This window comes from Eumetopias jubatus, unplaced genomic scaffold (genome assembly GCF_037043125.1).
Source record: "Eumetopias jubatus isolate StellerSeaLion01/CBP00866 unplaced genomic scaffold, mEumJub1_p1.0 scaffold_16, whole genome shotgun sequence".
NCBI classification, from domain to species: domain Eukaryota; kingdom Metazoa; phylum Chordata; class Mammalia; order Carnivora; family Otariidae; genus Eumetopias; species Eumetopias jubatus.
In genome coordinates this window covers 41,164,035-41,175,543 of record NW_028274822.1, presented here as the reverse complement: position 1 = coordinate 41,175,543, position 11,509 = coordinate 41,164,035, and the positions used below count along the sequence as shown (strand labels likewise).

Genomic DNA, 11,509 nt, shown 5'->3' with positions numbered 1-11,509 from the left:
ATAACCTGGAGACATAAATTTGCTGCTGAAGGGTTCCAACATAAAGACGTTTTGATCTAGGAGGAAATATGAAGTTACTGTGGTTTTGAAACGAGGCATGATATAAGGAGGGCAATGTTTCAGAAACATTATTCTGGAAAATGAATGCAAAATGGATTAAAAGGGCAAGTGCTGAGGTACAATTAGAAATGTGCCACAGCAATGCTGGGTGGAGAGTGTCTACAGTAGCAGAAATGAAGACAGGTAACGCGGAGACAAAAGGAGATACAAATTTGAAAGCATACATGAGTTGATTTAGGCAACTACGAAGAAAAGAAGAAAAAAATCCAGCATTCGAGAACTCAGTTTTATTATGTCATACAGCTGTAGTTATAAGATCTCTCCAACGTCACCTCCAACTAAACAGGGCTAAGGGCTCCCAACACACCCCCTGCTTGCTTCTATTTAGCATGTTAAGGGGAAATCTCTTGTCTTTCCCATTCCAGCTAGCCTGGAGCCAGTTGAGGGCAATGATGTATTCCTTTTTATAGCCCGAGTCCCTAGTATAGTCAAGGCATATAGAAGGCCAAAAAAAAAAAAAAAGGTTATAGAACTGCCCTGATGGTAATTTACTATAAGTAAAAGGAAGGACTGAATTTGTGCATAAAATCTAAATAGTACACAGGGGTGGTAGCTAATAGACAAAGGTGTATGAGTAAGAAAGTCTTCCAGAAGGGAGAAGTAATTTTTCTATTACACTATGTTTGCATACCTGTGTAAGGGCAAAGTTCAAAATTATTTTGAATGTTTCACAATGCCTAGCACAGCAATTAAAATGTCGTGGATGCTCAATCAGAATTATTTTTAAATTTTTTAAAAGAATCAACAATAATAGTTTAGTTTCTTTGACCACTCTTATTTTATCATAAAATACTTAAGCATTAAGATAGAGCTCCAGGTTCATAAAATAATCTGAGACTTTTCCCTGTTCACAAATATTCTTTTTATATAGAGAAAAATACATTAAGATGTGATGCTATCAAATTCTTATTCTAGAATTCACTAGAGAAAAATAAAATTAAGATTTCCCTTAAATCTGGTTTAAAAGAAAGGCAGAATAGTTGGGTCATAGATTATTCTAGTCAGTTAAACAGTCTTTCTGAAAATATAAAACCAAAAATATATTTTGATCACAAAGATGTATCTTTTCCTCAGTGATTAATTGCTTTAATTTTAGTGGTTACTTTAAGTCATCATGATTTCTGTTCATACACTTTCAATCATTTTGTGGATTCTCCTAAGGTCAACTAATTTCTCAATGAGTCATATTTTGTATTATAAATTATAATCTGTTCACCTAGTGCAGGGGTCAGCAAACTTCTGTAAAGAGTCAGATAAGTAATTATTTTAGGCTTTGCAAGCCACTTTGTTATAACTATTCAGCTCCACTGTTAGAGAGAAAAAGTAGCCATAGACAATACATAAACAAATGAGCATGGTCATTTTTCAATAAAATAACAGAAAAGGCAGTGGGTCAAATTTGGCCCATGGCTATAATTTGCCAACTCCTACTTTAGAACATTATTTTAAATTTTATTATGAAAATTTTCAAATATACAGAAAAACAAAGAGAAAACCATATACTATCATTTAGATTTGGCAATTAACATTTTACTGTATTTACTTTATCTATGTTACTGCTAAATTACCATAAAGAAAATTTCTGTCACCAGTTTTGCCTCTGCATAATTTAGCATGTATCTTTAAAAATAAAGACATATTGCTACATAGCCGAATAAAATTTATAATAATTCCCCAACAGTCTATATTTAAATTTCACCAAATATCTCCAAAATCATTTCTATAGCTGTTTGATTCAAATCAGGAATCCAATTAAGGATCAGACATTATAACATTATATTTGGTTGTTAGATATTAAAAGAAAAGTATCCTTTAATCTAAAGCAGCAGGCTCCCTCCCCCATACTTTCTTGTGACTCACTGAGAAATAGCCTGATTTTAAACAATGTGAATAAGATCTGGAATCGATACTTCTCATAGGAACATTAATATAGAGACAAACACAAATATTTTTGTTTATATTATCCTCAACATATTTACCTCAATTTTTCTATTTTTAAGATTTATTTTCATCTTTCACCTATTTTTTTAAACAACTTGTAGAGCTGATTGGGGTAATTTGACACATATATGAAAGCAGAGTTTCACATAAAAGCTTATTTCACCAGGTTCTCTGAAATACATGATCCATGCTATGTATATGAAGCAGGTAGAATGGTCAGGTACTTTAATTAGGCCAAAGAAATTCTAGATGAGGGGGCATTTGGGTGGCTCAGTCGGTTAAGCTTCTGCCTTCAGCTCAGGTGAGGATCTCAGGGTCTTGGGACGGAGCCCCACATCAGGCTCGCTACTCAGTGGGGAGTCTGCTTCTCGCTCTGCCTGCTGCTCCCCCTGCTCGTGCTCTCTCACTCTTGCTCTCTCTCTCAAATAAATAAAATCTTTTTTTTCTTTTTTTTATAAATAAATAAAATCTTAAAAAAAAAGTAAAATCTAGATCGGTAGAATCCATCACATTTAGTGAAAGATGCTGATTATTTTGTGTTGTAAGAAGGTGTTACAGTATCACACGCTGTGAACAAACATAGAAGTGTAGGCTCTGGAGATGACATTCTGGAGTTTGCAAGTACCTTATAAGAGAGAGGAGAATCCCTTCCCAGGAGAGTTTTGATCACTGTGAGAAAATCTCTTGTTTATCAGGGAAATTCCAAACAGAAAAATCACCCCAAATTTCATAAAATGTCTATGAAATGAGAACTGTTGTTATGTACATGGAGGTCCACACACCAACCGATGTTCAGATAGAAACAGGGTCCAAGAAGCCGACTCGTGCCGCACAGTTATGTGACAGTGTGATATGAAATTACAGGTAAGGTGGCTGGAAGAAATAATTGAGAAGACGTGAATGTGCAAATGAGAGGAGTTTGTGTTGTTTTAAAGTATCTTAACTCATTGGCATTAGGAAATAGGATCAGGAAGGAGTCAGGAAGAGGGAGTGGGCCAACTCACATAACAAGAGCACATAAAGGAAAGGGAATCAAAAGATATTGACTGGAAATTCTGAAAGATAGAGGTCCCTCCGTTGAGAAAAGGAATAGAGTAAATTTAATTAAAGGGAGTTGAATTTATAAAGAACAAAAGGAATGAAGGCTGAGAACAAGATAGAAGATAATAAAAGCAAGGTTGTTCTAACCACTCTGCACTGTGCCGATATGTTAACCACTGGCCACATGTGGTTGTTTAAACTTAAATGCCCTAAAATTAAATGAACTTAAAAATTCAGCTCCTCAGTCATATTAAGCCACATGTCAAATGCTCCGTAGCCACAAATGGTTAGTGGTTACCATACTGGATAGCAAAGATAGAGAACATTTCCATGTTTCAGGAAGATCTATTGGACAACGCTGTTCTAAGGAGATTAAAATGGTAGGAAAGAAAAAGGCAGGGAAAGAAGTGAAGCAGAAGGAATGATGGTTCATAAACTCCCTTTCCCCCTTGTGCTTACTGTCACTAGTCCTCATGTGACAGTTAAGATAGGCACTGCTTTACTATATTAAGGTTCTGCCACACCTCCTCTCCAGAGAGGCGCTGGAGAGATCGCATCTGACAAATGCTCTAGGTGGTTGGGACTTTTGGAGCAGGGCACTGAGTTAGGGGTGGAGCCAGGGTTGGGACGGGGAAGGACCATTCAACGGATGAAGAGGGCTTGTGCACAACCTAGCACCATGCCCAGAACTCAAGGTAGATAAAACATTCACTTGCCACTGGAAAAGCTGCAAGAGTAGATTCTTTCATCTCTGGTGCTCAGTGAGTCTTCAGTCATTCACACTCATACAATCCTACTACTAATAAATTGCTCAGACTAAGTCATAGGTCGATACTTACATTCTATCTTACTCCACTAAGAGAAATTTGGCCTGACCATCTCCTTTTATTTCATTAATTCATACCAACCAGTTCTTATCATAAGCATTCTAAGTCACTGAAACTATATATATAGGCATCGTAGCTCCTTCTCCCTAAGCTCCATGAGGAAGAGCATGAAATTGCAAACCACTGTTGAGTAACCTTCTTTTCCACACATCTGTCATGAAATGACAATTTTGTAGAGCCTCTGACCCTCAGACACATCTTCCTTTTGTGGGACGTGGTTAGGATCTTTTTGACCACAATCCACATCTTATCAGATGGCTCTCTTGTTCCACACTGCCATTTCAAGACTTCCTGCCACTCACAGTATTTACACTGGATGTAGCCAGATGAAGAGAGGATAACCCAAAACACTTTCAAATGCTGCCTTGTGAGAGTCACTCTTTTCATAATCTCCGGGTTGCATCCAGTCTCCCATTTGCATGTGTGTGGGCAGCCATTTCTTCAGTGCATTGCCCATGTCCTAATTGGCTCACTATCCAGATTCTTGGCTCTGTGCTTGGGACTCGTCATTGACTTTTCACCCACCTCACCTGCAGAGCAGCTTTCCATGTTCCCATTAGCATTTCAGACACCGATCTTCATTTGTAAAATGATCAACAAGATTTTAATTGGTGGCTCCGATTTTTACTTTTAATCTGGCTTAGAGATACTTTAAATTTTGTTTTACTACATTTGAAAAGGGCAGAATCTTAAAGAGAGAAAAATAACTGGGGAGAGAAGATACTCAGAGAAAAAAATAGAGGCTTCCTTGGACTCAGGCTGTCCATTTAAAGGAACTGTGACTTACACAGGGGACCTTATCATTGTAAGTAGCATAGTTCTGCTTGTTTGAATTAATACTTTTAAAAAAAATCCTCACTCTTAACATCAGTAAATTTTCTGTTTCTTTGATAACAGCTTAGAAAATGACTGAATATTTCATAACATCCCCTGAAATGGACAGTTTATGATTTTTGATTTTGATCTGAGTGTCTGGCTATAAATATGAACTGGATAATCCTCTCTGAATAATATCAGCATCCAAACTACACTTTTTAAGAGAGAAGAAGCGTAACAACCTGTAAATAGAGCATAGGGGGCAAAGCCCCTTCAATTGTACGACTTTCCATACCTCTGATCATTTTAAATTCCTGACACCGAAAATCTTCATTAAAGGAGTGAACCTTCCAGCCCCACAGAGAGCTGCCTTTCAGCTGGAAGAAGGGTGTGTCCCTGAGCTTCTACCTGGGAGCAATGATGATCTTGTCAAGCATTTCAGTGAGACCAGCCCAAGTTTTTAGGGTGGGGATCTAGACAGGTTATACGTACCTTCGTAGCTTCGGTTCTTCTCCCAGAGAAGGCAGAAACACCTCAAAGCCTGCATGTAAGAACATCTACTGAGAAATTATTTTAATCAGACACCAGCTGACTGGGGGAAAGAAAAAGAACAGAGAAGAACAAACAAAACTCCCTCGGTCTTGGATGTAGGAGAACCCAGCTGCAATGGACTGGCACTCTTTTAAAACTGCTGCAGGGCTGTTCATTTTTCTGGTAAGTGGATTCTGTTCAAAACCCTCTAACCATGCTTATTGGAAACAAGGGAGAACTTTTTAGAAAGTGTTATTTAGTGTTATTTCTAACCTAAACCCATTAAAAGTTTATGTTAATGACAAGGTGATTTTATGAACTAGATTTTTAAATAGGGTTTCTCTCTTTAATTGAAGACTCAAGCATATTAACGCATCAGAGTTAACTCGTCATATCACATCTCTGACACTGAAGTCAGTGCTAAGTCATGCTGGGAAAATACTGAATTTGGGAAAGTCTTATCACCACTTGCTAGAGTTTTGTTGTTCAAATTCTTTTTTGTAGGTGGGCTCTTAAGCTAATATCACAGGTGTGTCCTGACCTTTACCTTAAACATTTTTCCATTCTTTAGGTATCTTTGCTGGCAGATATACTGTAATTTTAAAACACAAAAACAGGATACATATAAATTTAAACCATAGTGCTGTGTGACTGGCCTCACAATCCAAATAAACTCATCAGTTCCATATGTGGTTGGGATCCTTATCACTAATATCAAAAGCTCCACACTGCTAAACTATGATTTTATTTAAAACATTTTTTTAATCTCAAAAAACATGGTGGTACAGGAGATTTATAAGTGATATAATAAGTGAAGGAATAGCTATAATTAAGGTGTAAGTATAATTATGATGATACTGGTTCTTACTACTGGAAAGTCAGTAATGACTGTGATATAAAAGTTGTATATTTGATGTTTAGACAAATGTAATGCGATGCTTTATCACTGTCTCCCTTACACATTATTAATTTTCTCTTTTTAGAGATAACTAAGGTGCTGCATCAAATTTCACATAGGTTGGAAATTTTGAAATCATAGTCTTTCTCACAGTAAAGTTAATGTAATCTCAAGAGGCAAGTGCCAGGTAAATTGCCCTCCAGTTTGGCAGGATGTAGTGCTGTGGTTCATATTTGTTTCTTCTTTCTTTTTCTTAAGATTTTATTTATTTATTTGACAGAGACACAGCAAGAGAGGGAACACAAGCAGGGGGGAGTGGGAAAGGGAGAAGCAGGCTTCCCACTGAGCAGGAGCCCGATACGGGGCTCCATCCCAGGACCCTGGGATCATGACCTGAGCCGAAGGCAGATGCTTAACAACTGAGCCACCCAGGTGCCCCTCATATTTGTTTCTACTTGCTTAATTTTTGAACTGGATTGCTGGGTTTATATAATAACAAGTTAGACCTTTGATTCAATGTATGCTGGCTAGTTTGAATTCATTTTATTAAGTAAGAGAGGTTATACCAGTGGATTTGTTACAAATAAGCATCAATAAGCTGGTAGCTTTATTTCCAATATGGCTTCAAAGACCAGCCCTATATCATGGACATTTTAATGGATCTTTAGGATCAGTTATTATCATAATTTGGGATGTGGTAAGGAATAACAAGCAGTATACACTATGTTATTTAAATGTAGGAACATCTGTATATTGCAAGGTAATCAAATACTTTTATTTTTAATTTCATGTAAATCTGATCCATTAAGACCTATTATAGCTTCAGTTGATTAGAGTTTATTCAGATGCTTATGTGCTTTCATTAAATGTATAAAATACCTTATTTCTTTATTTTTATGATTATTCCTAATTAATTACATCCTATGAAATTCCTTTAAATAGTCACTGTCTAGTTAGTTATTCTTCATAAAATGTATCATTTTATCAAAATCATGTATCCTCATTGACCTTTCTTCTTTACAGAGAGGTTTCTGGACATTTGTACTTTATTGTCTAAGTTTGGATAGTTTTGGTTTTTTGTTTGTGGATCGTTTGTTTGTTGCCATATTTTACTTTGGAATCAATCACAAGTTTCTCATTCCTCTGATGAAAATTATTTCCAAAGAACTTACTCTATAATGAATTAAAATGTTTCTTTTTCATATTATTGTAACTTTTTTTGTAAAACATTTTACTTTCTAAGGTTTGAAAAATCATCATTTATTTTTACTACGGATTTTACCAGATGATTTGGATAAATGTACTTTGGAGTTATACAATCTATTTTTGCTTTAAAATTATTTTTTTTCCCTGGGGTGCCTGGGTGGCTCAGTCAGTTAAGCATCTGCCTTTGACTTGGGTCATGATCTCAGGGTCCTCAGATAGAGTCCCGCAATGGGCTCCCTGCTCAGTGGGGAGTCTGCTTCTGTCTCTTTCTCTCTCTCTCTGCTCCTACCCCCTGCTCATGCTCTCATGCTCACTCACTCTCTCTTTCTCTCTCCGTCTCAAATAAATAAACAGAATCTTTAAAAAAATAAAATAAAATATTTTTCCCTGAAAATTAACTACCACTATAGCAAGCTCTTCCGCTTACCTTTCTGCTAGCCTCACTATGAATGTTTGCTTTTACCAAAAGAAAAGGAAAGAAAAGAAATCTATGTAAAGTCTTTATTCTTCTCTGCTCAAAGTCTATAATAAGTGAAAATCTACATTAAGGAGCATACTTGGACAATTTTAAAGACCTTTAAGACATTTAAACTGGTAATATCTTTCGTGCAAATCCATTTGAGAGCTGAGCAGCCAACTATTTACATGTATGTTGTATAGTCTGCTTAATATACCTGAAAGTTTTAGGCCGTGTTCAACTAGTGAGTTAGATCGGGGAGAATAAAGCAGAAGAATCTGCTCTTAAAACAAGCAAGATGGTCACAGGACTATTTCATTTTTAGACAAGGCTCCTAGAGAGACAAGGGCTTATACCTGTTATAACACTGCAAGCCAAAGAAATGTTATTGACCCCTCATTTATTTTCCTTTCTTTTCTGTCTCCATGAAATTAGTGTATTGGGGAGGGGGGATGTGGAATGTATTCTAGACCAGAGAACAATGTCACCTAGGTACTATACACAAGAAATTTCTGTGAATGGTTGTGACAGTGAGATAATGTATGGCCAGGCCACTGTAGGAAAGCAAACAGAAGCAGTAGAGTTTTTATAGTTCTAATGATTTCTGAAAATTACTTGCAACTTTGCCAGATTCAGTTAGTCAACACAAATCAATACAAATTCAAGGTGTCTTTTTCTTTATAGGCTAACTTCTGCAGCTTATCTTAAAAGAACAATAAACCTGTCTTTACTGATTTCCAAGAATAATCCAATTTGTACAGTTTATCATACCAGCTTAGCTTCTGCTCTTTCCATGGTTAATATTTCCTTTCAAAAGAAAACCTCTGACCACCTGAAAAACCAGCTCCACAATTTGACTTAGCTGAAATAATTTAGGATAGAAGCAGGAGGTTTCAAAATATTTCTCAGCATTCAGACTAAAATACACAGAAAAAATACATACTTCATTACATAGTTCGCCAACTTACTTGAACCAGACATCTTAAATTCCCATAATCATGCTTATTGATGCAAGAGAAGCAAGAGAAGAACTAAAAACTGGTACAGACCAAACAGAAGACTAGCAAAAGAGAGGATTCTTTATGCTTTCCTGTGCATATATTATAGTAATATATATTATAGATAATAGTAAGTCAGTAAAATATTTTATAGAAAATGGAACTATTTCTGTTCACCTGTTCCAGCAAAATTTACAACTTGTATTTAAGGAAAATCATTTCCATTTACATGTATTCTTAAAAGCTTTATTATTTCACTGAAGATTTAGGATCAGCATCTTCTTGCACCTTTGTGAAAACAGGGACTACAAATTTACCATCATTTAATTGGTTTGAGTTGCCACAGAGTAAAGCATTTTGCGATGCCTGATTTAGGTAATAGAAAAACAAACCACTGAGAAATGCTGTCTCGATAAATTTGAAGGCTTGGCCCCTAAGGGACAAGATTCACCTATTTAACAAGGCTTATGAGTGTAAAAAAGAAAACACTCTTGTCTATACCCAGAGCCCTTAACTTCAGGTAAATCTTTCTCCATTATACATTCTTCAAGGACATTGGTGCCGAGTATCCCCATGTCCTAACAGGTATTGCCTAACGAATAAGCAGAAAGCATGCTCGGCTTTGCAGTTACTTATTATGGTTCTGTCAATGAGGGAACGCCCTACAGAGTGCTGGGACATGCCACTCTTGCTGGTTATGCTTGCCACGCAAATTCCTTTAAAGGACTTAGGCAGGTCGAAGTAGTTTAAATGCCATTGGCCGCCGATCTATATTCTCTATTGGTCTATGAGAATAGGGTGCAGCCTTTTACACTTGTCTAATGAAAAGCCACATCTCCACAAATTAATGGCTGCTGGTTGCTCATAAAACTACTTGACTATAAGTTATTTGAGGGCAGATTCTGTGTCTGAATCACTTTTGTATCTTTCGTAGTGTCTTGCACCCGTGCAAGATTGCTCAATAGATGTTTAATCCCACAAAGTTGGGGCATCAGAAGGCAATTTGGGGATAGTTTATATTTCTCTTCCCCTACACGTTCCAAAAAATCATCAAGGAATTAAACATAGAAATAATCAGTTTGAATTTCCTTAACACTTATTTTTATGGTGTTTTATTATATTTACTTTACATTTCATCTAAGTTTACCATAGTATTTTTTAGAGCTTAAGCCCTTTAATCTGGTCTTTAATCCACATAATATACATTCAATACATATTTTTGTCAAATAAATAAATAAACCAATGAGCAAATAAGAAAAATCAATCTATCAAGGTACTGTCAACTCCAAACTGATAGTAATACAAAGACAAAAGAGGTTTTAAAAAGAAGCAAATTGTTATATTTTGGCTCTGTCTCAAGTTCATCCTTGTGATGTAAAATACAGTTATCAAATACGTCAGCATTTGATGCTTAACAGCCAGCGAGTGGCTACGGAAAACCAACTCCCAATTATTATATACAAGAGGTTTTCCTCATTGAAATTACTTATTACTTTTAAGACCATTTTATTAATTGCAAAGAAATGTAAACCTCAGTATCAAAGGAAAAAAAACCTAAAAATGAATATAATTAGAGAATCATTGAAATTAGCATATGTCTTGTGACTTTTTAAGTTTTTTATATGTGGATTGGCTCTTCAAATAGAAGTGAAGGACAGACTCACTGAGGATGGACTTCAAGTGAATTATATCCACTACTTTTTCAGAATTTTTGAATTAGAAAGGGCTTTAGTCTCATAAACAGCCGAGGAAATGGAGGCACAGAGGGACACACCCAGTAGGCAAGAGAGATGAGATATACTCAGCCTAATAATGCCTGTATTCATTTCTAAGTGAATCTCCATCACGAGCCTCCACAGTACATATTTTCAACTCATTTAGGAATCCAAACTGCTCCCCTGATTGACAGAAAATAACCTTATCTTTACAGACAGGGTCTTGATCAATCAAACGATGTCCTTCAACTACCTCTCATGGCCTATGGATTTTAATCTCCATCCTTCCTCTCTTCCTTTACCCTCTGTCTTCAGAGTCTTTTCTTCCTCCTTGTTCCCTTCTGCTCTCTCCATCACACTTCCACCAAATACTTTATTTTTGAACCTCTCTTTCTAATCAAAATCTCCTACTTTCTTCTTTCTTTGCCTTCACAAATCCATGTCTCCCTCTCCCAGAATATTTCTTTGTATGCCAGATCTCATTCTACCATTCCATCTTTGTTTCCTTTTATAATCAAATTTCCTGGAAAGGTGGCCATCTTTATGTCCTTTCCCCCTCCATTTTATTCACCAATCCCTTTCAGTCAGGAAGGACTCATTCCATGGAACTGAAGGGATTCTCCTGAAGGTCACAGGAAACCTCAGGATTCACTCTACTCAAGTATTTTATGTCATCTGACACTTGTTCCCATCCCATCTCTCTTTCAGTTCTCCCTTCCTTTGACATCTGTGATATTGCATTATATTGCCCTCCTATTTCTTTGGCTACTTCTCTTTTTCTTTGTTGCTTGTTTCTGTCATTGTTCTCTATTCTATCACTGTAGGAATCCCCCTAGTTTCATGCTCAGGCACAGGCTGTTTCTTTGTTGTATTCCCTACTTTAGGGTTTTCAAATTCTC

The 11,509-nt window shown here is 36.4% G+C and overlaps 1 protein-coding gene across 1 annotated transcript in view; it reads left to right on the top strand.

The window, feature by feature from the left end:
- Positions 1 to 5,471: 5,471 nt before the first annotated feature.
- Positions 5,472 to 11,509, top strand: part of DSG1 (desmoglein 1) — a 31,298-nt gene continuing 25,260 nt past the window's right edge. The window contains exon 1 of the mRNA XM_028098387.1: positions 5,472 to 5,519. Within this exon, the coding sequence (XP_027954188.1) occupies positions 5,472 to 5,519 (48 nt within the window). The remainder of the gene's footprint in view (positions 5,520 to 11,509) is intronic.